Genomic DNA, 27,850 nt, shown 5'->3' on the forward strand with positions numbered 1-27,850 from the left:
TATTGCTCCTGTACTGTCAGGGAAGAAAAAAAGCACCTTCAGGCGTACATCAGTTTATCATTGGGCAAGCATCCTAAAAAGTACAACTTGGTACTTTTTCTACACCACAAAATGTGCAATTTTGTACATTAGTAGTAGTAAATGTACCCCTCAGGTGCTACTGTGAGCTTCTCTGAGTAAATAATGTACAAATATAATGTTATTTTAATGGTACTTCCCCACTTATAAGCTGTTACACCAATAAAAGTACAATCTGCACATTTATTTCTGAGAGTGTAGAGGGCGATTCTTATTTAATTGTAATTTATGTATACAACATGTTCATATATCTAAGATCCAATTTTTGTTTTTCCCTATTCATATATTAAGCTTGGTACATAACGGCAAATGTCTTGAGCCACACTTTCTGCTTTCCTTTATCACTACGTAATTCGAGAGCTATCGAAGGAATGTTTCATTATGTAACCATATCAGCGTGACTGGTCTTAGAAAATAGAGGAAATGCACAACTTTGCTCTAAGTGGTCTATGCTCAAGCTAATTGGCTTAACGGCCCCATTTGGAATGGATTTTCTTTGTGCTCCTGCACTGAAAAACACCACAATTAGGTCATTACCCATTGAGACTGAGATGGTAAGAACCGCCGCGGTGCCAAAAGCTGATCTCTAGACACCACTACAATTGGGCTTTTGTGCTAATAGTAGAGTAAAAGCATGTTCATAGCATTGCTTTTCTATTAAGCAGGCTTAGAAATTGATTACTGTAAACGTCACAGCTGTAGTACTATGTGCAGTGGTATTAATACAATTGAGGTTGTAAAAAAAAATGAAATTCAATTCGATTATGCTGTTTACAGTAATGGAAGCCTTTAAACACCTTCCTGCTGTTCAAAGGCAAAATATAATAGTAATGTTAGCTGTGTTGTGACAGATGGGTTTGGCTCAACGACGCTCAGTGTCAGAGCAAAGTGACATTGACAGTTGAGGATATCATTCTGGTATAGATATAAGACACTTCTTTGTGGTTTGTGAACATCACTACACTATATATTTCTTAATTTCTATCAATGTTTTAGCAATAACAAATATTAACTTGACTTCTAGTTGATCATTTGGTATCAGAAGTGACTTACATAAAAGGCGAAGGCCTCTAGATTACGCTTATTTTACCAAAATAAAATATGATCATGCCTTGATTTTTAATTATTTAATTAGGACAGTAAGGTCTGACTTTGCTTAGACAAAAGTCTTGTCACTTAACAGAAATAATGTACAGTATAGAATGTAAAGTCATGCTGCAGTGGAAAAGGAATCAAAATTGTGCATGACTCCCATGAGCTTGGAGGACTGCATCCATACGTCTCTGCAATGACTCAAATAACGTATTAATAAAGTCATCTGGAATGCCAAAGAAAGCATTCTTGAAGGACTCCCAGAGTTCATCAAGATACTTTGGATTCATCTTTAAAGCCTCCTTCTTCATCTTACCCCAGACATGCTCAATAATGTTCATTTCTGGTGACTGCGCTGGCCAATCCTGGAGCACCTTGACCATCTTTGCTCTCAGGAACTTTGATGTCAAGGCTGAAGTATGAGAAGGAGTGTTATCCTGCTGAAGAATTTGTCCTCTCCTGTGGTTTGTAATGTGACGGGCGGCACAAATGTCTTGATACCTCAGGCTGTTGATGTTGCCGTCCACCCTACAGATCTCGCGCATGCCCTCATAATATGTCAAAATCTTCTGTTCGACAGTAATAAAAAAAGTACATATTCATCTGTATTTTAGAGTTATTTGTGTGACACTAAAGCAAAATAAATTATAATAATTACAAACCTTTTTTTTTTTTTTTTCCTACCCTAAAACTTTGTTTCATCAGTTTGAGTTCATACTAATTTGTAAAAGTTTGACTTACAAATGTCCAAAGTTTGACTTGTGTGTGTTCTTGTGTCCACAGGTCTCTATGAGCTTACTCATGACAACACTACAGAATCCAAGAGGACAATAAACATCCTACAGCGCATGAACATCTACCAAGAGGTGTTTCTTAGCATTTTGTACAGGATACTTCCAATCCAGGTGTCAAATCACTTCTGTGTACTTTGTAAGATCTATAAATCATCTTGGATGTTTGACAGAATTGCTTATTTTTTCTTTCGTGTATGGGTTTTATTTTCAGACGTACTTGGAGCCAATTTATTTCTACATCTACACAGTGTTTGCTTTGCAGACAGTGTATGTCATTGCTCTCTTTATCACTAGCTGGTTACTCAGTGACTCGTGGCTGGCTGGAGCCCTCAGTGGAGTCTGGTATATTCTCAACAGGTATGTGCGTGTGTGTGTGTGTGTGTGTGTGTGCTCAACGAGATTATAATCAGTCTCTCGTATGCACAGAATTCACCTTCGCAGTCCATCTGGCAGGAGTAAATGCTTATTGTGATGCAGTGAGCATCTGAATCCAGGTATAGGTTTCTCTAAAATCTGAATTAAATCTTTCAAAGACGATTAGGGCTGTAGGCCATTTTGACATTTTAGGGCTCCTTTATTCAATGTCACAAGCAACCTGATAAGATTTTTTCCTCCTGGGGCGGTCTCAATATTTTTGAAGCTCTCTTTTGAATGCACAATACACAATACAAATAGTCTCCACTCTAAACTATTGGTTAAAATGGTTGGGACGCTTAATCAAGCAAAGCAATGTTTTGGTCACAGTCTTTTTTTACACTTGCTTATTAAATTACTTTCTACAGAATTTTAGAACAGTCTAGGATTGAAAAAGTACACATTTACATCTGTTTTCTTTTGTTTCTCCTCCCATTAAGCCTACTTTTCTGTGTTTTATTGACTTCTTTTTTTGCAGAGTGGACACCACACGTGTGGAGTTTACCATTTCTCTAAGGGAGAACTGGTCGATACCGTTCTTTGCTCTTCAGGTGGCTGCCATAACCTGCTACTTAAGGCCAAAGCTTAAACCTATTCACCAGGTAAACGTCTGTCCTGATAAATTTATATGTCAATACTTGAAACCGTTACCAAATGATTCAGATTATTCATGGGAAGTCAGATTCTTTATTCCAAATATTTGCTTAGACTCGTTTTACTGAACAAGTAACAGATTTTCAAATTACATTTAAAGATTTTTTACATTATATGTACAGTATGTGATTTCATCTGTGCTTGTAATGTGGTAGCTTTTTAAACAGCATATTGGCAAACATTATTGAGTATCTCACTAGTTTTTTTTTATGTTAAACACAAATAAAGATATTTTGAGAATTGCTGGAAACCTGTAACCATTGATTTTCATAGTATTTGTTTTTTATGCTATGGGTGTCAGTGGTTACAGGTTTTCAGCATTCTTCAAACTGTCATCTTTTGTATTCAATACAAAAAAAAAAAAGTTGAGAGTCAGTAAATAGTGAGTAAAATTTAATTTTTGGGTGAATTATCCCTACTATGAGTCCCATACTGTAATGGCAATATACCTGAATTTTCCTGTAAACCTCCCTGATTCCTGATCCCTTGGTCTTTTGATTATTATATTTGATAATTTAATATAGTTAGATAATGTTACACCATTAAATATGACATTGAATTTTTTTTTTTTTCACAAACACTAGGGTAATATTAGCACTAGAACAGTCAGTTTTACCCATCGCTGTTAATCAAATGTACATAACAGATCTTCAAAAAAACAAAAAAAAAACATTCAAGCCTCCCAGTCATTGACTTTTATTAAAATTGCCTTGTTTACAATTCCCAGATATTAAAAATTGTTTAGATAAAAATAGATTCAAAAGTGGGACATTTTTACCTATAAGCACCAGCGTGGGTCAAATTTACCCACTATATATAAAAATGCTTGTATTTATGCACTGCTTATGTTTGAAATTACTCACCAATGACTTTTAATTTTACTTACTAAATTAGTGGTTATGATAAATGAATAAAGTCACAATGACTATAAGAAGGTGAAAATGCAATGAATGATGAAGAGTCTGGAGAAAGATATTAAGGGTGTCTGTATGTTTTTATGTTCTGCAGAGCAGGAATCTGCTAAGTCAGGCCCGATTATCTTTTAATCTTTTCCTGTTTAAAATTATAAATGAATAAGTGACTATACTTTTTAGACACAACATGGGCTTTCTCACTGGTGACGGTGCACATGCAGAGAAAATGTTCTCTGGGGATCAGCCTGCTGGCTTCATCCTATAACCTAGTTTCTTTAACTATCCAAGGCAAAGACACATAGATATTATTTATGGTATTTTAGTTTTATTTTGTGCTATAAAAATGGTTCCAAACATGTTCAGAACTGAACATTTGTGCATCTTATTGCAACCCTGTGGTGTTGTCTTCCTGAACAAATGAAATGAGCAAGTCATTTTGAACCAATCAATGTTGGTTTTAATCAATGATTCATTTATTAACATGGGCCACCTACTGGCAGTATGTGTGTTATATTTATACGGTAAATTACAGGTCTAAACTAACCAAGATACCAACACAGAAAACAAAATTAAGCTAAATAATGTCTATTCTTTGTTATTAAATCAGAAAATTCACACAATTTTTCAAAATGTTTTTTTTTTTTTTACATCATCATAGAATGATACCAGTGATGTGCAGTGTTGGAGGTTACACATTACAAGTAACGCAAGTTACATAATAATACTCGTTTTTTAAGTAACAAGTAAAGTAACACATTACTTTAAAAAATTAAGTAGTAATAATTGAGTTACTTTTTAAAAACAGTGATGCAAGTTACTTTTTACTTTTATCAATGAAGAATAAAATGAAGGTAGTCGCGTGAAATCTCACATGCAATAGGATATAGGAACAGACAGAAATGTAGACAGAACACAGCTGCCGTTTAGCAGCGTCACTCATCGGTGAACAGCGCCATAGCATTAGAGCCAATTGCAGCCCTTTCTGTTGAGCACGTGACCAATCATAAGAGTGTAAGAACTCGCTTGACAAGGCTCAGTAAGCTAGCAGGATATTTACATTTGTACTTGAGTAACCACAGGTCCTCAAGTAAACACAGGTCCTATATGTGCCGTTTACGGATATTTCAATTAATATGGAAAACGAGTGCATGTTTTTATCTAAACAAATATTGAATTTTCTTAAATGTGTGTGCATGTAAAACAATATAATATGCACAAAAATTATAGGGTTTTTCTTTAAAGAAGTTACTCCACCTCTTTAACAACATTAATATGGACCCCTAGTAGCAAAGAATTCTGGCCCAGATTTGGCAAAAAGCTGGCACAGCAGGCAATCATCCGGCACTGGCATACAGCATGTGGGCCAAACATGGCCCGGGTTTGGCAGAGGTGGCACCGTTTTTAAGGCGGCACACAAGATTTGGGCCAGATGAAAAACGTAGTATTTGGCCCAGATTTAAAAATTTGATAAGTGGGCCATGTGAGTTTGGCCAGTCTTGACCCACATTTAAAATACACTAAAATCATTTTTGAGTAAAGAAAAAAAATTCTACCAATCAGGTCACTTTGATAAAAAGCGTGCCCATAGTGTGCCTAAAGCGCATCACTCCATGGGTTTATCAATTTCATTGCAATCGTGACACACCAACCTATCTGGCCCAGTTCAGGCCCAGTTATGAGTTATTAACTTGGCTGAGACTTGGCCCAGATATGGTCTGTGTTTGGCCCTTGTCTGGAAGCCAGATTTGGTCCAGTCATGTACCGTAATTCACTGCGGCATGCGGGCCAAGCAAAACCTGATTGTGTGGGCCAGAGCTGGGCCAGAGAAATTTTGCTATGTGGGCACGTTTTTCGTTATAACTAACATGGTTCAAATGATGGTTCTGCGACAAAGCAGCTACAGTTCTGGGAAACACTCGCCACTACATCATTCTTTTCCCAAACAATGCATCGTACTATGATAGTTCATCCACAGAATTATGTCGTTGCTTGAGAAACGCACCACTGACTAGTTATTAGACTGGATTAGAATTAAATTTGTAATTTTTCTAAACATTTTCAGTGAAAAATGGGGAAAACTTTCGAAAGCATTATTTTTAAATAGTCATTAACTACCATTAAAAGTATATACAGTAATAAATGTTGTTTGTTGATTTTTCATGTTAGTAAATGCATTAACAAATGAATTTTAATGTAAAGTGTTAACATAATTGAAATAACTGAGGAAACAAGAGACAGTAAGCAGTGATAAATGTTTCTGACTGCTCGCTGCTGTTGCAGAATAGTTTTGTGAAATATGAAATGGAGGTTTGCAATAGCAAGTGTACGTCTGAAATATTTACCCTGCTGAACAAATATTTGTTCTCTCTCAGTATGTTCTCTCAGCTCAAACTCTTAATTGCTTTCCTGACATATGGTGTATATCACAGGAAAAATTATAATTTTATAAGCTCTGAATAAAAAAAAAGAAGCTTTTTTGTATGTTTGGCTGTCTGAGTGGAACATCATTTTCCTTTCATGCGCTCTCAATCACAGAGGGTGGTGTTGTGGCTGGTGTTCGTCTCCACCTTCTGCTTCTGTTTGACATGGCAGTTCAATCAGTTTGTCCTACTGGTGCAGGCCCTTATAATCTACACTTTGGATTGCCTGGACTTCCTCACAGCAGAACAGGTAACGCTCAATGCACGAAGACTGGAGACTTTTTGTAGTTCATGCAGGGTTGGATATTCATTTCTTTCTCTCTGTAGGTGGTCTCTCTGTACCTGATGCAGGTGTCGAGTCTGTTATTGGTGTGGTTACTGCAGTTCTGCAACTCTATGATTTTGGGCTCTCTGGTGCTCAGCTTCATTGTGTCTGCTCTCTTCATCAAACACTTTCAGGTCAGTAAATGTCGCAGTGCATGGATCTACATGATGGCTCAGAATGAGGCACAATTTTCATGCCAGTTTGCCAATTTTTTTGCTACTTGAAATGAGCACATTTTGCATTATTCTTGTAAAATAACATCTAATGTAAATAAATACATGGCCAGTGCTTAAACATCACTTGGGCTCTGTCCATAGTTGTGATTGCTTGCCTGATTTTTGTCAAAAGGCAGAGCTGCTACAAAATTTGATGGAGGTGGCCACTTTGTAATTCTCTATGCAGAAAAAAACACCTGTAGATGCAAAAACCTTTGGGTGCCATCAAAAATCTTTTAAAATGAGCATTTTGGTAAACCTCCTGTTCATGCTCTGTTATTTTTACTTTAAATGATTAGAAAATAACCTGTTTTTATGGCATGAAAGTACAATTATAGAACCTGCACACTGGAGAAAAATCATTTTCAGATGGAACAAAAATAATAACACGCAGACATTCACTGGTCACTTTATTAGGTACACCTTACTAGTACCGGGTTGGACCCCCTTTTTGCGTTCAGAACTGCCTTAATCCTTCATGGCAGAGATTCAACAAGGTACTGGAAATATTTCTCAGAGATTTTGGTCCATGTTGACATGAGAGCATCACACAGTTGCGGATTTGTTGGCTGCAAATCTTCTGTTCCACCACATTCCAAAAGTGCTGTATTGGATTGAGATCTGGTGACTGTGGAGGCCATTTGAGTATGTTCAAGAAACCAGTCTGAGATGATTTGCGCTTTATGACATGGCGCGTTATTCTGCTGGAAGTAGCAATCAGAAGATGGGTACACTGTGGTCATAAAGGGATGGACATGGTTAGCAATAATCCTCAGGTAGGCTGTGGCGTTGACACGATGCTCAATTGGTACAAATGGGCCCAAAATATGCCTAGGAAATTTCCCCCGCACCATTACACCACCAGCCTGAACCGTTGATACAGGGCAGGATGGATCCATGCTTTTATGTTGTTGACACCAAATTCTGACTCTACCATCTGAATGTCGCAGCAGAACTCGAGACTCCTCAGACCTGGCAACATTTTTCCAATCTTTTATTGTTCAATTTCAGTGAGCCTGTGCGAATTGTAGTCTCAGTTTTCTGCTCTTAGCTGACAGGATGGCACCCGTTGTGGTCTTCTGCTGCTGTAGTCCATCCGCTTCAAGGTTGGACGTGTTGTGCATTCAGAAATGGTCTTCTGCATACCTCGGCTGTAATAAGTGGTTATTTCAGTTACTGTTGCCTTTCCATCCGCTCAAACCAGTCAGGCCATTATCCACTGACCTCTGGCATCAACAAGGCTTTTGCAGCCACAAAACTGTCGCTCACTGGATATTTTCTCGTTTTCAGACCATTCTCTGTAAACCCAAGAGGTGTTTGTATGTGAAAATCCCAGTAGATCAGCAGTTTCTGAAATACTCAGACCAGCCCATTTGGCACCAACAACCATGCCACATTCAAAGTCACTTAAATACATCTTTCTTTCCGATTCTAATGCCCAGTTTGACCTGCAGCAGCAGATTGTTTGGACCATGCCTACATGCCTAAATGCATTGGGATGCTGCCATGTGATTGGCTGATTAGAAATTTGCGTTAACGAGCAGTTGGATGGGTGCATCTAATAAAGTGGCCCGTGAGTGTGTATATATATATATATATATATATATATATATATATATATATATATATATATATATATATATATATATGGTTTAGAACCAGGAAGCTTCAGTAATCCTCCGGGGAGTATCACAAAATAACAACAACAAAAATATCCATATTGCTATTTAATCTTATTTTAATTCATAGATTTAATATTTAATTTATGAACACCACATTTCTTTGATCGAGCAGGCCATTTCTCAATTGTTATTATTATTATTATTTTTAAAATAAAAAGTGTCTGAAAATGCCAAACCACTGCAAGAATGTACTGTGTAATATTCAGCAACTCCTTTTTTAAAATTAAGTTAAAAAATGTCACTTTTGAGAAATGAAAATTATAGTAAAGGTATGGATGATTACAGTGCTTTGCAGGAGTTGTGCATTAGACATGCATGAGTCTGTTATTATTTATGTGCAAACAGACCGGTAATATGTGTGCTCTCAGTGCACTGATTACTATAATACTGTATTCAAGCATGAACACATTCCAGTATATATTCTCATAGGAGTTAGAATTAATGCACTTTTTCAATTCATTTTTCATCGTGTTGTACTCGCGTAAATGTCTGCTTCCAAGATGTTAGCAACTGTTTTCTTTTAGCCTCCTAATTTGGAAACAAAATTTATACCAATCGCAGAGAGATCGCCTCCTGCGTCATTCAAATCAAGAGTATGAAAGCATTTGAGCTTCCCTGTGAAATATAATGATCATGGAAAAACGGGCCTAAACGCTTTCTTAGGCTATTAATGAAAGTTTTTAATTGTTTTTGAATTTTCAATCATACATTGAAAATAAATATGATATGTTGTACAAGAAGTTAGATTTTTTGCATTTTCAGTAACAGTAGCAAAGATCATTTTTTGTATTGAATGTTTTTTTTTCAGCTGATTCTTTCTTGATTTTTATTTTTATTAAAATGTTCTAAGTTCTGTTTGTTAAAACCAATGTTTTTTGCAGTAATATTTTTGTCTCCTCCCTTTTTTGCTAATCCTAAAAATGGTCCGATCCGTGACTCAAACACCGTAGTGTGATCTGAACTGTGAGATTTGTGATCCTTTACACCAATACGGGCCAGTAACAATTCTGTCTACTGTCCCCAGCATCTCTCACACTGGCCCATCAGGCAGTCATTATTGTTGAGCGCTGTGCATAATTATTGAATTTAATTTACTATTGTATATACAGTATATTAGAATAAGATACTAAAACTCAATTAAGATATAGAAGGAATACCAAAAAAAAAATCTGATATAAAAACATTTACAAAATGCCAATGTCCAATAAAATGAACAAATTTATAACCAGTGTTAAATAAAAAAATAATTATGATTATAATTAATTAATTAGTTTGATTAAAAAAAAAAAAACACAGAGAAAAATAATGCTGATAATTTTTAACTGAATAGATGGAGTAAGGAAAATGGGGGGTCTTAAAGTTTTGATTCAGAGAGGAGGTGGCTTTGAGTATATCCTGCATGTTAATCTAGTCTTTAAAATATCAGATGGCAAACATGATTGAATAATTTACAGGTGATCTTCTTGCAGGGATGTTACGAAACAGAACTGAAATGCATTTTTTTTATGTGTGCAGATATTCTTATTCTATTAATCCCATATGTTCATGTTTGACTTTCCTGGTTACTGAATTGCCACAGTTAAACATATGATATAATAAGTCACGTAACAGCAATGCATAAATACAGTATCTCTGCTTATCTACAGACCCGAAAACAATTGCTTTCATGACATTTCTTGATAATGCATCCCATCGCAATAGGGCTTTAGGCTACAAAATGTTTACATGAGGTACTTTATCACTTTTTGTTTTGCTCTTCAAGCCTTATCTTTGTTTCCTAACACCCTGTTTTGTTTTGATTGAAACCAGCCGCTTGGAATATTGTTGTAGTTTTATATATTAATACCTGCTGTGTGTGTATGTGTGTGTGGCTTTCAGACAGGGCTAAAGATGGGCGGCTTTGTTATACGAGTAGGAAAACTGGCTCTCCACACACTCCTAGTCCTCGCATTAACTTTCACCATCAATTATTCAGCCAAGGTGAGCTATGAATCGTGTTCTACAGCGTGCGCCCTGTCATTAATGATAAAATAGAGCTTCTCTACCTGCTCTTCCCAAGACACCAGCTTTACTTTCAGTCTCATTGTCTTCCTTCATATCTCACGCTCATAAAAACCCACATCGGCCATCTCACGAGACGCTCCCCTGAGTGATTTCATCCTTCACTCTCTCCTTTTTAATTGACAGAAAGTACTCCAGCTCAAATCTGACGAGCACATCTTCAAGTTCATAAAGGCCAAGTTTGGCTTCGGGGCAACGAGGTAAGTCTTTGGTCATCTCTCAGGGCGCTACATCTAAGCCTTTTATCATCAGTCAAATGCCATATCGTGGTGTCTTATTCAGAAGTGAGATCTGCTCGGAGACTGGAGCAAGCCATTAATCCACTGTGATTAAATGCGTCCAGCTCTGGTGGAAAAATAACATCTGGCACGCAACGTAATCTGCTCATCCGCTAGATATTTATGGAGCCATTTGAGTTGATCAGATGAATTGCTGCTCCCAATAATCTGTATAATATATATCCAAGCGCACTCCCTCCCTGCCTCTTTCTTTCAGAGACTTTGATGCCAGTCTCTATCTGTGCGAAGAGGCATTTGGCTTGTTGCCATTGGATACATTCGAGCGGTTGGCTGGCACGGTGCTGCTCTATCCGTATCTCTGCACCCTCAGTGTGCTCTTCATCTTACTGCTGCTGGTGGCACTCTCTAATCTCAGGTAAAAGTACTGCATCGCTTCCCTCTCTGCGAGAAACCGCTCAAGTGCAATGCCTCGCCGTATGCTGCGCATTAACCAGATATGTTTTTGCAAATTTAAATATTCTCCTAATGTTCCGTTTACTAATTAGAGTGCAGCAATAGGGTGAGAAATGACCAGAAGAGCCGCGATTATAGCTTCATAACCACCCCGTCCACCACAGGTCACGATGCTAATTTATAATTAGAGTTATTAGTCTTTATTAGATGCGCTACATAATAGATGTGGTTTTTTTTTTCCATTAGGGCTTTTGAATGTGTTATTATGCTTAGTTCAAAGCTGATTTGTTGTTGCTTTAAGGGTTGCAGTGGCCCTCTTTTTGTTCTCTTCCCTTATCAGAATCAAATGAGCCCACAAAAACCCAGAGGCGAGCTCACACTCACATGCACGCACACATATAGTCTATATATACCATCTTTCAAAATCAATGAAAATGGAACAGGTTGCTGGTTAAATAGGGTTTGTCACTATATGTAGTTTATTTTTATGTTTATTAATATTATTGTTTACCAACGCGAACATGGGGAGAACATTCAGTCTCCACACAGTAATGCCACCTACTTGCTTCGAGGTGACAGTGCTAACCACTGAGCTCTTATGTGGTTTATTTTGATAGATTATGTACTCTAACAGGGTGTCCGCGGGGTCCTAAAAAAGTATTAAAAGTTGATAAATCAATTATGAGAAAATTAAGGCCTTTAAAAGGTATTAAAAAGTCTTAATCACATTTTTTTCAAATATTTACTTTTTTTTTTCGTATTTTGTTCAAGCATTGTTCAAAGTGTTTGACTCCAAAAAAGCATAAATACAGTTATTTTCCTTCTAATGTTAACAACAGCGTGCTCAATCCACACAATTAGTTCAGGTCGGGGCCTGTCTGGCCAAGCTCCTTCGTCTTGGTTATGTCACGTAATATGCAACAAATGCGGGAAGGTGATGTGACGCTCTCCAAATATAGTGAAACCATAGAGCAAAACAGACGACAAAATGGGAAAATGTAAGTTTGCGTACTCCTGGTTGGAGAAAGACGAGTTTAAACAGTGGCTGAAGTCTGTCACTGAAAACAATTGTGTAATTTATTCTTTCAAGCTTTGTTTCTTCCGCACTTATCCATGTTTTGTTGCATATGGTTAATTTAAGTGCAACTGTTCATTAGCAACTGTTTATTAAGTTAAAGGTTTGATACTGACTAGAACTTGAAGTGGCGATGAGGTCTTAAAAATATTCTGAGAAGGTCTTTAAAAAGTCTTAAAAAGGTCTTAAAATTTGCTTCCGGCATATACCCTTTCTAATTTTGACTGGTGTTCTTTTTCTCATGTTTAGAAACTGCTTCTTTCCGAGCATTTAAATAGGAATAAAGGAATTTAGGATATTTTAATTATTTGGATATCCACTGTACATACAGCAGGCTAAAAGCTGATGATTGTGTGCGGCAAAAAAATGTCTCCACAAGGTTAAAAAACATTTCACTGACATTTGCTAAATATAATACAGGAATAAAGGAAAACAATTTAAGGAATATACACACATGCATACATTTTACTCTGAATGTAGTTAGGAATTGGTCAAATATTTATGTACAGTATATGTGTTTGTGACATATCAGGCAATATCACAAATCTGTATAATGATCAGTGGTGGAAAGAGTACTGAAAAATCATACTCAAATAAATGTACCATTACTTACCCAAAAATGTAGTGCATAAAGGTATCTGCTTTAAATATTATTCAATGAATGAGTAAAAAGTAGCCCTATTAAAAGTACTCAAGAGTAACGTGTAGTGAGTATTACACTGTGAAAGGTTTATGCGTTTACTGTGCATGCAATTTGTATATGTGTGTGTGAAAACGTAACACTCTGTAGTGCATTTAGTTATTATTTTGGGCCATTTGGAAATTTCAGTCATCATTCAGTAAACATACTTCATAAATCGCCATGTCTTGAGGTTGTTTAGTATGATGCGATTTTGATTGTACAGGAATCACAGGAAGGATTTTTATACTCAGTCAATCCCCATAGACGAGAGAAAATAAAATATATATGTATTTAAAGTGAAGTAAAAGTACCAATATAGCACTAAAACAATTTACTTAAGGGAAAGTACACAGTTTTTAAAATTACTCAGTAAAGTACAATTCCTTAGAAAAACTACTCGATTACAACAATTTGAGTATTTGTAATTTGTTACTTTACACCACTTATAATAAAGTAGGTATTACAAGGAGAAACTTGACTTTTTTTCAAAAGGCTTACAAATAGTCAAGAATGTTTTTATAATAATATAATAATTTATTCAAAACAATAATACAGTCTGTATTGTTTAAGAACTATGGAAACACATGGAATGTCCTGACAATTTACAAATATATTGTGCGCAAGAGTGTAAATTGTGTATGTGTGTGCAGCTGTGTCAGTGTTTGTGTGTGAATCAATATGCTTGTTTAGTTTTGTCATTTTTTTGGTTGTTTTCCATTTGGTTCATTTGGAATTTGCATCATTCCTTCTTTCTTCCCCCCAATTATTAATTCCAGCCTGAACGGGTTAGGCCAAGCAAGCGGAGAGAAAGAGGACAGGACCTTTAAGATGCGGCCAGATGTTGCTTACAACCTCATGCACACTGTGTTCTTCGGCCTGCTCGCCTTTTCCACTATGAGGTAAGCAACTCATAAATCGGAAAGTTTTGTTGCTTTTATTCCACGTATCCCCCCCCCCCCATGCAAATATTTGACTTCTGTATTTTCCTCACTCTGCCGTCTGTAATTTCATTCCCTGCCGCTGCCACTATGGTGCATCTCAATTTCAGCCTCTTCTCCATTTCCACTTTCATTTCCTGTCCTCCACATTGCTTTTGTGATTTTCTTTATCTTATTAGTCCATATCCCAACTTGCTGGTTCATTCCAGATTTTAATGATGAATGAATTATTGTGGAACATGGTACGATCGCTCCATAAAGTTTAGGTCGGTGTTGGAATTGAAAATGAATGCTATTCAAGGCTTTTGTGTTTGTGGTGTTTTATTTTGAATATTGTGATAGAATAGAAAGCACTAAAAGATTTGATCTTTCCTGCTGGCAGGATGAAATATTTGTGGACTGGCCATATGTGTACAATCGCTGCCTTCGGGGTTTGTGGAAAGGAGGTGTGGGCGCTGTATCTGAGAGTCCTTCACTGCAACACTAAAACCGCGGTGAGAGACAGATCACATAAAGACACACAGCACAAATGAAACACATTTGAAAGGTGTTGTTAAAAGGTCTGGTTAGTCTGATTTATCACTAAATAGTTGTAGCAAACAAATACAAAGGTTTTTAATTATTGTAATAATCAGATCACTTAATTGAATATATATTCTAGACATAGTGTTGACATTTCTTCAGATTTTTTTAGATTTATTAAAAAAAGAAAAACTTAAATATCTCATGGTCCTCAGTATTTAGACCCTTTGCTTAGTATTTAGTTAGTAGCACCCTTATGACCTAATACATCCATGAGTCTTTTTGGGAAAGATGCAACACATTTTACACACCTGTATTTGGTAATCCAAATATGCCATTCCGAATATGCCATTCGCCCAGGTTGGATGGTAAACATTGGTGGACAGCCATTTACAGGTCTTTCCAGAGATTGTCAATTCAGTTTAAGTCAGGGCTCAGGCTAGGCCGTTCAAGAACAGTCATGGAGTGTTGGTGAAGCCACTCATTCATTATTTTAGCTGTGTGCTTAGAGTCATTCGCTGTTTCTCAATATGCGTTCTTCAGCGATCTTGTGTCCTCGTGTTCTCGTGTAACGTCATCTTCAACTACCAAAGTTCAGTTTTAATACTCAAGACTGCAGAGGACTCGTGAATGTTCTCGGATGTGTTATTAATATCGAGGACGCATGGATGCAGTTCGAACTCGCTCTAAAAGTCTCAGAAGTCATTGCGACTGGAGGTGGGAAGTGCAGCATTTTATATAGGTTTATTATTAAAGTTCAGGGAGATAACTTATTTATCTTAGGAGTTGTCCTAAATGAAACAGTGAAAATAAACATTACCATGAAAATCTTAATAAAGGAATAAACACATTAAGGGTGTTTATTTGCTGAAATTCGTATTAAAATCTGTTTTATTTATATTGTGCAACATATATTTGTAAAGTCTTTATGCATAGTATTTATATTGAAGCAATACATTTCTGTATGAATGATGTAATGTTTAAATATTTTTTCCACTAAAAACACTTGAAGGTCGACCATCAGAAAGATCGCAGTATCTCATTTCTCACTGGACGCGTTTTCTGTTCTCGTGTTCTTCTGAGTTTGTTCTTCCTAGGACAACTGGCAAGACCGTTCTTCACAAGAGTGCAAGTCCATTCTCTGCATTCTTGGAATTGAGAAACAGCCATTATCTAGTTGAAAGCTAAACCTTCGGCCCAGGTCCTGAGCACTCTGGAGAAGGTTTTCGTCCAGGATATCCCTGTAGAAATCACTTTTTTTTGAATAAGTATATTATATTGTTTAACTGTAGATTAGCTGTGGTGTCCACTGCATAGACAGCACCTTAAGCGTTCCTGATTTTGATTGAAATGTAATAAACATGCACCTTTATATAAGGTATGTATAAAGCTGTATACATTAGTTAATTTCTTCATTTTCTCTTTCGGCTTAGTCCCTTTACTATTCTGGGGTCGCCACAGCGAAAAATAAACTTTGTATTATCAGGGTTCAATTTCTGTTTTACTAATATATATATATATATATATATATATATATATATATATATATATATATATATATATATATATATATATATATATATATATATATATATATATATATATATATATATATATTTATGTTGCTATGATTTTAGTAGCCATTAATCTTCAAAATAGCCATGTAATATTTAGATTTAATTGGTTCTAGTACAAAAATAAAATAAAATAAAAAAAAGGTAAATGTTTTGGTGTTTACAGCACATACACACGGCAGAAAAACAAGTAAACTGTTTCAATTTATAATGAACTGTCCTTTACAAAAAGAGAAATGTCAAACTAATGTGCCTAAGTATATTTTTAGATGCATAATTTATAGAAATGACCAGTGTGTGAAACGCTATGCAGTAAAACAACTGTATGAATAATTTATGTCATAAAAATAAGAAATGTAAGAAAATGTCCATTACATCTAATAATAACAATAAAGAAATACTCTGATTGCAAATACTGTACACACATACACACAAAACACACACACACACACACACACACACACACACACACACACACACACACACACACACACACACACACACACACACACACAAACAATGATTTATTGTTGCACAGTCCAGGTCCAGATCTTATTTTGCTGCATATTATTCACATTTCCATGAACAGGAAAAAAAAAAAGAGTAACAATCATTCAGATTACAATTATTCAAATGAAGTGTAGCAAATTTCAACATTTTCTAATAGCATTTTTTCACATTGGCTGTAAAGGTCACAGCTGACTTACAGTATCTTACTTCAAAGTATCTGACAGTCTCTGCTCCACAGCTATCATTTTTAAGAAGAAAAATATGTTTAATAATTCATGGATAATGTTTACCTGAAAAAGGACATTATCTTTATATATTGACAATTCACCAATTTCTATCGGTATCTATCTATCTATCTATCTATCTATCTATCTATCTATCTATCTATCTATCTATCTATCTATCTATGCATGGACTCCTATTATTTATTTTTTTTCTGTGACATGCAAAAACATAAAATGCTGATTGCTTTTTGTCCACGTGCATCATCTCTTAGTTATGGGCATCTGTATATAATGGGTCCATTTTAGACACACGGTCATGGTTTAGTAGATAATGGGGGCAGCAGTGTTTACCCAATTTCCATGTCTGTCTCTCTCTCTCTCTCTTATATTCAGTACAAGCAGTAGCGAAAGACACACGTCTGAAATAGAATCCAATACATATTTGTAGAAGGCCACAAAAACAAAGATGCTTATCACATATCGCTGTATGCAAGTGTAATTTGGAAACTGTAATGCTTACTGATATTGAGCTTCGACGAAGCGTAGTGTTACTTTCTGATTTGTATTATTTTTCCTGCATGAACGTGCCCCTGTGTACGCAGATGAAAGTGTTCATTTCCCCACTAGGGGGCAGTGTAGTTCCAGCCCTCAAGCCCAAACAATTACATCCTGTGTATTCCAATTCAGGTGGCTATTTATCCATTTATGTTATTAATCTGTTTCCACAGATGAGACTGATCAGGTACTCGGTGCCTATTGTAATCCTGGCGTTTCTTTATTACAAGGTAAGACATTTTCACTTAGGCTGTCATGTATTTATTTGCATATATTGCCGTTCCGCCTGGGTAACTGTACACCGTAAACAATCAAGCAAGAATCCAGAAGCACACAAATGGAATTCATATCCCACTGTGTGTGTTATTTAGGGGACTTCTGATTTCAGACGTTATTTTTTTTTCTCTCTCTTTCTCTCTGTGTTAACATAGCAGTGAGAGTATGCAATCAGATATGAATTTGTGTATGTTTGTGTGTATAGATGTTTGTTGGGTTGCTTTGTTGATCATTGATTATCGTGAGTCATACCCATTACAGCAGTCTTGCAGGCTCGCTCCATCTCAATCGCTGTCTTTCTGTTGACAGTTCTGGCCCAGACTGATGGAGGAGATTTCGGAGCTGAGAGAGTTTTATGACCCAGACACCGTGGAGCTAATGGAGTGGATCAGGTAAAACAGCTGTAATCTTCCTCTTACACACTAAAAGCAAACAGTCGCTGACAGCCTTCAGTGCAAGGGTCTGCAACCTTAGGCATGCAAGCACTGTTGGCATGTAGGGCTGGATTCGTTGGCACTGATGAGAGCGAGAGAATTGAGTTTTTCATTCACTTAGTTGTTGATTTTTTAAAAGTGTTAAAAAAGTCTCTCGCATCTGCATGCCAAACTTGCTCTGCAGTAATTCCTCCTCACCATCCCGCAATCTGGTTTTATTTAGTTATGTGCTGTGTGGAGTTTAGTTTGAGTTTCTTTTAGGGGAATAATATTTTGTAAAGGGTCAGAGATGATGCATCATTATGTTTGGTCTGCATCAAATTTCATTTGACAAAAGTGTTGCTTTTATTAATAGAAAGCAATGATTTAAGTAACTTCTGTGAACATAAAATGTCAAAATATGGGTGGAATAAATAACTATATAACAGGTAACTATATGTAAAAAAATAAGCAAGATACTTATGTTCAACTGTATTTTTTAAGATGTGTAAAAGAACTGATCATATTATTATTTTTTTGATAAACACCTTTAAACAAAGTATCTAATCAGCATTTTGCACTGCAATTCTTAACCCATTTGAGCCCAACTATAAGTTTGTAGTTGCCTTTTTCTTTTTATAAGTAATTTCTACATGCCATCCACGTTTAATTTCTCAATGATATGCAAGCAAACAACCAAATAAAAGATTTTAAGAAGAAAAAAAAAGAAATTGATTTAATTCCTTTCACATGAGGCCTTAAACTTCCTGTCCCTAATTTCAGGATGCAAAATGGATGCAAACCCTCCCAAATAAAGGCAATTTTTATGATACTAATTTTTATTTTGTTCACAAATGTTTATCAACATAATCATGAGGGTCTCTAGATTCATCTAAATAAAACAAATCTTTGAGGAAATCTATAGTTTTTTTGTATACTTTGTCAAATGTTCAAGCAGCAGCTGTAGTTGCCGGTGGGCAAATACTTTGTAAGTACATTTAGTGGAATTAGCGAATAATGTGTTAATAAGTTAATAAATCAAGGTTGTTGGTCTTGTTTAATGTGTTTTTTTTTTGTTTTGTTTTTTGCTTTCATAATACCCCATCTAAACATAACTTAACCATTTAAGTGATATCTTTACTTTAAAGTAGACTTTTTTGATACACAATTTGATATACAGCAAAATCCTGGGAGTAAAATTAACATTTCCTTCTACCGCAAAGAGTCAAAATAACACTGGAGCATAGTTAAAGTGCCGAGTGAACAGAGAATAATGATCTACTGCTGTAAAAAGCAGAACCACTGAAGAAAAACACAAAACTACAAGCAAATTCAGTCACAACCCTAGACCCTGCTGTACACACAAACATGGGTATTGTCTAAATTGCAGCTTTTTTTCTGCACAAAAACACAGTATCAGGTCACTGAAAAGCTATTTTTTTGAAACTCTTGTCAGGTGAAGATTTTCAAAACTGCTTGGGTCTGTGTTTTTCTTGAAAACTGAAAAAAAATGTTTTTGTTTACAAAAATACCTGTGAAAGTGTAGACATGGTCTTAGAAACTGAAAACTCAATAAATATCAGCTCATCAGGATAATTAAACAACTCCACAAACACAATCAGCAGCTTTATTTGTTACTAAGCTGTCTGACTATTTCTATCAAAAGTCTGTAGTGAAATTCACTGAAAATACTTGTATTGTTAGATGACAATGTTGTGGTATGCATTTAATTCTGTGTATTTACACCAGTATTTTCTTTACTTTTTGATTTTCATATTCTTTTCGGCTTAGTCCCTTTATTAATCAGGGGCCATACAGAATTAACTCTTTAATTTTTTATGTTATTTTTTTTTCTTCTACTGCTGTAACTTTTTCTCTTTTCACGCTTAACATTTCTTTTCTTCTACAAATGGCTGACTTTTGTTTGTATTTAGACAATTGTTAAACTTATTATTAATATTATTATTATTATTCATTTAGCATATGATTTCTGTGTGAGACTTCATTTTGATGGTCCTTATGGCACATTTTGTTGACCTAAAGTTGCATTGCAACTACATGCCAATTATTTTTCATTTAAGTATTAGTAGACTGCCTGCTTAATATCTGCTGATACTGCTCCTTCTACAGACATTTAACTGACATTTAACTGATCAGAAACTTTGCAAGTACATGTCAACTTACACTAACCCTAACCCCAACCTAACAGTCTACTTATAATCTATTTAAAATTAGTTGGAATGTAGATGCAATGTAAATTAAGTTCAACAAAATGTCTTAAAGGGAGCATTAAAATAAAGTGAATAAAACTTTCTCTTAGTAGTTGTAAATAACAACTGCAATAACAATAATAATAATAATAATAATAATAATAATAATAATAATAATAATGATAGTAGAAATTGTTGTTGTGATAATAATAACAATTAGCTGTAACGCTTGAAAAATTCATACTTGACTTTTTAAAATAATATTTATATATAAATTTATAATGTTTTACATTGCAATTTATTTAAATTAACATTTTAAAATAACAGCTGCTGTGTGTATATAGCGATGATTTGATCTGAAATACCACGTCTTTTTCAAACTCTACTCACTCACAAAATGACACTTGAACATGACACTTTAGGAAAAGATGTCTTTGACGCCACAAGTTAGCGCCACACAACTCACAACAAGAGAAGTGCAAAAACAACAACACCACAAGCATAATGTGGTAAAGTGTAAAAAAAACAAAAACTCCCTCATTTAAATAATTCAGTAATGACGCCATGCGTCTGAGAAAACAGAACGTGGCATTCCACACCTCAGAAATCACAACATATTGCATTTCACAGCCATTAAAAAGGAAAATCGGCTCTTTGCGTTTTTAAAATTGCCAACCTCTATTTCAAACTAATGTAAACATTCGTTCCTCCTGCCCTCTTATTCATTCCATTACGAACTGTAAAGGACACAAATAAAAAGCTGCAGTGAGCGCTCGAGTCATCCCACAAGATTTGCAGCAGTATGGCAGCAGGTAGCTGTGTTTGGAACCAGGCCCCCGCTTAAAGGTGGACGTCATGAATTAGACATTAGCTGCTGGAGAGACTCCAACGGTTGGCAACAGAGGGTTTCATCAATGACAATATTCTCAGAGAAAAAAAGAAAAGAAAAAAAACAATAACACGCTTGCTCATATAGTAGTCAAGTTTATTTATCTGTGAGAATGAGTGAGACATCGGCCCTGCAGTGACACAGGTGATCTCTCCCTGAAGAAAATGTGATTTGTGTCAGGGATTAGTGGTTGAGTTCCCTTGGCTGGCGCTCCTGCATTAAGCCGCTTCCACACGCTAATTAACCATCAGATGAAAGAGTTAAGCGGGGATCACTTCACACTTCTGCCTGTGCGTGGCTTGCCAAAGCCTGCACTGTTTTATATGTAGATTAGGAGAGATGCTCTTCTGCCTGGAAGGGAGGGCGGGCATGAAAAAGCGTATCAGGGAGAGTGGCAGAATCAGCCTCTTCTAACCGTGATTGGAGCTCGCTGCATAATAAACCACATACTGGGGCACAATGTGAAAAAGGGAGGGCGAACAACTACTACTGTGCGAGCAGCGCTGTCAAGCAATCTTCTGATTTATCTGGAGCTAAAAGCAACACATTAGACATAATATATGAGTGCATGAACGCTCCTAGTTTTTCACTTTTACGATTTGGCTGTACGCTTTTAGAGCGATAGGTGTTCCAAACCATTGGTGTTTGCTACATAGGCGGGATCCTCATGAGCGATTGATTCTGTGTTTTTATTGCTACTCTCCTCACGTGAGAAACACACAGAAAACTTGACTCCGAGGAAGCCTACGATAGCCGAAGAAAGCCATTCGTTAGCATTCTCTTTCATCTCGGTTGCTGGAAGTGTGAAATTTGAAATCTGCCATCTTTGCTCGTGGCGTAATCTTAAGGATTATGAGTATTATATGCAAAAATGAAGAAACATATCCCATTAGTTAACATTCTGTGGGCTTGTGGAAGATCTGTGTCGAGGATTTATGTTTTTATTGAAAATATGTTTCTTTGTGAAGGGAGTTGAATGGCTGTTTACTTGTGTTCATGTTGTTAAGGTAGCAACACAACAGTCTGACAACATATCAGAATGTAAATGAGCTTAACTGTAGACGCTGAATTAATTCTAACTCATCAGTTTGTTGCATTGGATGTCAGTCTGGATGGACAGTTTCCCTGTGGAAATTAAGAAAGCTTATTTTCTCTATTGAATCAAAAAAAGTAAAAAGGGGAATTGTCAGTCTTTCAAAAATCACAGCGGAAACAGCAACAAAAAGTTCTGAATTGTAAGTTTACAATGCTCAGCATAATTGTGTACAGCCTATTTTTAAAATAAACATTTGTATCCATTTCTCAGTGAATATAGACAATGTATTTTGGTGCATTTGAACAAAACAGATTTATTAAACAGATATATTTATTAAAATAACGTTTTACTCACCAAACATATTTAGAAATTAAAAGATAATAGAATAAAATTCAAAAAGAAATATTGAAAATGAATTACAACATACAAAATTTTGACAAAATTATTATTTTTTTTGCTTCTCTTGATTTTTCCTATTTTTTTCTATAACATAGAGATCTGGAGACACATTTTTTGGACTGTTAGTTATTTTGTAAGACAGGGCTATTCAATTAGTTTGTCATGTGGACCGGTTCATAAAAAGCATCCCAAACGAAGTGCCGGAGAGATATGACTTGCTATATGAGTGATGACACAACAGCCTATAAGAGCCCATATGCTGTATATTTTGGCTCCTTAAGACACCCATGTTGGCTTTTTCTACATTAAAATGTTAATATATTGTATTTTGAAACTACATAATATTACGGCATTGTACAATAGACTTTTGTTTTTTTTGTTGCAAAAATTCAAATGTTGCATTTAAGAGCACAACAAAAGCAGTGCATTGCTGAAGCAGGCTTTTTCTACATTCAGACACATTCATATGTTTGAACTGCATAACAATTAGGGATGCAACAATTATAGATTTTGGTTGTACGATTATATCTGAAGAATAATCATGGTTTCACTGTTGTCACGTCTAATGTAAATTCAAGCTTTATATTAGGTAAGTAGCTATTTAGATTAACTGTTGTTGACATCTGCATTCATACATAAATATTTTAATAAAAAATTGTCTAACAAATCTTTTGTTTACATTGCACTGAAAGGTACGCACATCTCTCACCGTGGGATGTTTTCTACTGTGTGCGCCCAGAAAGACGCAAGCGCGTCGCTCTGCTGGCACCCACATATTTTCATGTATTCTTACATTAGAAATAACAAACTTGTAAGCGGAAAAGACGTGATATGGGAACGGCTGCTGCTATAGTTAATCCTGTGTGCGTGCGTATTAGCCTCAGTGTCTGCGAATTAAAGCACAGTTAATAGCGAAATCGACTAATCGTTGCCCAGTGCAAATACAGATACACAGAGACTGTATCGCAAAGCTGCTGTGAAGATCAGTCGAGTTATCAAGCAGATCGCTCAGCTCGTCTGTGTTTGTGCTCAGTAAACAGCGGAGGGTGAACTCATGACCTTGTCGGCCAATCACAAGCATTTCTGTTGAGACAGTGAACACAATGGCAAATCAGCGCTAATTTAAGAAAGCCATCAACAGTGCCATAAATGTTAACGGGAAATTGGCGTTTTTTCTTTTAATTCTGAATTTCTGTATCGTGACAAGTGTAATATAGTGAAAGAATCAGTATATTAACTCGAATTTGATAAATGGCATCTAAAATGTGTGTTTGGGAAAGAGAATGTTAGCTAAATAGTGCCATTTGCCTTAACTTAGCTGAAATGAGCTCTGATATCCCTTTTTATTTTCACCATTCATTCAGAACGGACATTTGGGTCACTGGGAAGGCGGTGAAATTATACATTTGTGTTACTTTCTCTTCGCTGATTATATACAGCCAGTTTCTATGTATCTCCCAACGATACTTCCGGGTTTCTTCCCACCGCAGCCTCCATTTCGCTTTTAAAAATGGCGGCTGCTTGAAATCAGTCTATGGGAGAGAAGCTGTTCTCGCAGTGTCCAAAATAATGGAGTGCAAAAGCAGAAGCCATTATTCCCTGTGTGTTCACCATAGGTTGAATGAATGAATGATTACTAGAAACTCATAGACCGCTAAAAATATTGGAGGGAATTATTACTTGATTACTTACATTTATGAATAGAAATGTTTTTTTTTTTTTTTTTTTTTTTTTTAAATATAGACTTTTTTTAATTCAACCCCCCCCCCCCAATAATGCAAAAAATAATTTCTCATCTCGCGTCACATCAAGTTGGCCGGTCGCATCAGTCTAGTCGCTGAAGTTAAAATATTTCAACGGATCCGCAGCTCAATTCGAATCCAATTTTTCCGCATACGGAGATGATCGGAACATGCAGCTCCTGGACTACTCTGCATTGGAAATGAATAAGTCTGTCGCTTGTCGTTTGTCATGTGCAGTGAAAAGGAGGCTTTAGGCATATTGAACTATTACTTAGGTATTTATATTCTGTATAATTCAAATAATCCACATTGAGCACATAAACATTTAACCTACCCGACAAAAAGCTAATATTTGACATTGAAAAAAAAGTTTTATTGTATATGTGTGCTGTTCATTCTTTAAAACCCAAAGTGTACTTCCGTTTTGAAGTGAAAGTCGTGTACATCTGAGCACATATCCTTCCGAAATATTCCATTTGATAGTGCGCATGAACCAAAGGCTCTTTCAAGGAGAGTCAGTTCAGAGTCTGTTTCCATATCTGTAACACCTCCAAGCAGATTCTTTGGACCTTCAAGACAAACTCCAGTCGAAAGGAGAAGTACAGGAAGCTCAGTATTTTGCCAGACTCTCACAGTTCAGTAACACATTCTGACATAAAAGGGTGCATTTCAGGTCCAGCCAGTGAGCATATGCCAAAGACTGTTTCATAACACTGACTGTTTCTGTAGGAAACAGAGCTTCTGACAGCAGTTGCGGTGATGCAATGGTTTTACCAGTTAATTGATAATTGGCTCACTTATTTAGAAGGCAGGAGTTGCCCTTACCACAGTCATATCATTATGAGTATCTGATTTGCGAGAACCCTTTTTGCATTCATAAGGGTTTTTATAATTATCTTAATAGAGGTATCAATGTTAAAGAGGTGGTCCAGAGTGTATTTGTAAGTCTTGGTTGTGTTTATAAGATGCAAAGCAATGTGTGCTCATGCTTCATTTGTAGAAAGTCACATTATTTTTTCATATACCTTACTTTGGTAATATACAGCTACTTAGCTAACATGAAAACGGCTGTCATATTTCTTAGTTCCTCTGAAAGGCCCATCCTCAAGTGGGTCTGATTGGTCAGCTAACATAATGTGCTGTGATTCGCAGATCGGCTCCACATCACCAGGAAAAACATCCCACCCCTACAAGCATGCTCTTTTGCGCTGTGTAAATACTGTCACAGTAGCTGTTACCTGTATCAGTTTGTGCCTGAATGAGATAGAAAATCAAAAGGACACAGATGAACCTCTCGTCTGCTCTTTAAAATAAAATCTGACAGGTGTCTTTTACATATATTTAGGTTATAAGCATGTTTAAGTAATATGAAAACAATCACATATCTCTGCGAGTTTGTTATTTGTGATGTAGAACGCAAGGAAAGCTGCCGCATAGAGAGACACTGCAGCGCTGGTGAAGATTGTGGGTGTTTACAGCAGTTTGACTGATAAATATTAATTTGTAAATTGTTAGCAGTGCCAAACAGAATTTCCCATTGTTTACATCCTTGTTTATGTTCTTGCTACAACATATTGTTTTCACTGAAAACTATGCATGTAATAGATTGATTATAACAAATAAAACCACTTACAGCATAGGTCTCAAACTCGATTCCTGAAGGGCCGCAGCTCTGCACAGTTTTACTCCAACCCTAATCAAACACAGCTGATGCAACTAATCAATGTGTTTAAGACTCTTTTGAACAGTTGAATATTTGGATCAGCTGTGTTTGATTAGGGTTGGACCAAGACTGTGCAGAGCCCTCCAGGAATCGAGTTTGAGACCTTTGACTCACAGGTTGTGGCTCACAATCCACAGCTTCATCTATTATGGTTGGAGCTGCTCCTTCTTTGAGGAGTTAAAAATCCAGAGGCAAATCCAGCACTGAACTGGGAGATATTCTGGAAGCTGTCTATTCTGGCCCTTAATGTTTTCTCTTGCATTAAGATAATTATAATTATAGTGACTTTGTTATTGTTCTTTTGACAAACACAGACATCTTTTGTTCACATTGCGAAAAGCAGCATGTGACACAGAATAGGAAAAACAGAGAAGCCATTTTGTACAAGCTTTTGCAGTGGAAAGACTTATGTGCTGTGTCTCTGCTTACTGTTTGGTATTCTGCCCTTGATAAGGCAAGATCTGTTAGTTTAATGTATATTAATTTGCTTATGTATATATTAGAGCTTTGTTTAGCATTATTACGACCTTTTTTTGTTACTGCACTGTAGATTTGTTAGTAAAGTAATTGGAGCTACCTGTCTTATGCACTAGCCTTTAGCATGCTAGTATGTAGTTTAGAAGCATATTATGTTTACTATTAGTTGATGTTAGCACTTTAATTTGATAGTTGACAAGGAAAGGAGGAATATAGTCATATTCATGCAAGTAAAAGGACTCTGGATGTATATTCATGTCATTATTGTTTCTATTACAGTTTTACAAAGAAAATAAGAAAGAAATATTACAAGTGGTACATCAGTAAAGCTTTGAAGAATGCTACACTGTTTCACGAGTGCTTAGCGAAGCCATAGGCTAAATAAGTACATTTGGGCAGAAGATTTTCCTTTGTCAAATGCTAGCTATATATTTTTTTATAATTCTCCTGTAACATAATTCAAATTAAATTGTACGCACTTCCCTCTTTGTGTCGTGTCCTTTGGAAGCGCAATAACAGCAACAGATGAAGCTCTGTGGAAATAGCAATGTTTTTGAAGCATTTGCGATCTCACTAGCCCAGATGTATTTTTTGTACTCCTCAAACTTCGCTGTAGGCTTTGCTAAGCTAGCTCTGTAAAAGCCAATGTCTTCCTTTGCATTGAACTTTGAGCGTCTTACATTCAGCGATGTTGTTTATGTTCACACAGCTTCATTACAAATCAACTAAAATGTTAAATATGAGATCAAAATGCACCACCCCTTTGAAATCTTAAAATTAGCTATTTACTTCAGTCAGTCAAAATTCTATAAACTGTGAACAATAATAAACACACAGGCACACATATTGCTCTTTTATTTTTGTATTGATTATTAATGTTAAAGGTCAAGTAGAATATACTTACAATATAATAATACAATACATATAATAAAAAATATGTATGTGTTGGAAAAATGTATGCAATTTTCTCTCTTCACACATCAAATATGTCAGTCCATAATGTTATTCTAGCACAAACTATTTGTTCACAGGTTTGGTTTGATTAAAATGTACTCTGTTGTGATAAGTAAGTAAGGAAGAAACGTGTTTGGCTCATTTAAATAAGCACAAACAACACTAAATAACAACATCACACCAAAAACAGTAGAATATGCTCAAGCATATATATTTTTTCCATGTCACAGTGAATTTTTTACCCATTACAGTCCAATATAGGAATTTTAAAATGTCTTCTTGTAGCAAATGTTAATTTTTGAGTGACAAA

The 27,850-nt window shown here is 35.9% G+C and overlaps 1 protein-coding gene across 23 annotated transcripts in view; it reads left to right on the forward strand.

The window, feature by feature from the left end:
• Positions 1-27,850, forward strand: part of dpy19l3 (dpy-19 like C-mannosyltransferase 3) — a 125,967-nt gene that overhangs the window by 18,804 nt on the left and 79,313 nt on the right. For all 23 annotated transcript variants that reach the window (XR_012382637.1, XR_012382636.1, XR_012382640.1 and 20 more), the window contains 12 exons: positions 1,954-2,075; positions 2,176-2,321; positions 2,857-2,980; positions 6,482-6,616; positions 6,694-6,825; positions 10,467-10,568; positions 10,776-10,849; positions 11,145-11,303; positions 13,875-13,997; positions 14,419-14,530; positions 17,595-17,651; positions 18,007-18,089. Coding sequence is in view for 15 of the 23 variants with exons in the window: in XM_073907243.1 (XP_073763344.1) it covers positions 1,954-2,075; positions 2,176-2,321; positions 2,857-2,980; positions 6,482-6,616; positions 6,694-6,825; positions 10,467-10,568; positions 10,776-10,849; positions 11,145-11,303; positions 13,875-13,997; positions 14,419-14,530; positions 17,595-17,651; positions 18,007-18,089 (1,369 nt within the window). In the remaining 8 variants the exon portion in view is untranslated. The remainder of the gene's footprint in view (positions 1-1,953; positions 2,076-2,175; positions 2,322-2,856; positions 2,981-6,481; positions 6,617-6,693; positions 6,826-10,466; positions 10,569-10,775; positions 10,850-11,144; positions 11,304-13,874; positions 13,998-14,418; positions 14,531-17,594; positions 17,652-18,006; positions 18,090-27,850) is intronic.

This window comes from Danio rerio, chromosome 7, assembly GCF_049306965.1.
Source record: "Danio rerio strain Tuebingen ecotype United States chromosome 7, GRCz12tu, whole genome shotgun sequence".
In the NCBI taxonomy this organism is placed as follows: Eukaryota; Metazoa; Chordata; class Actinopteri; order Cypriniformes; family Danionidae; genus Danio; species Danio rerio.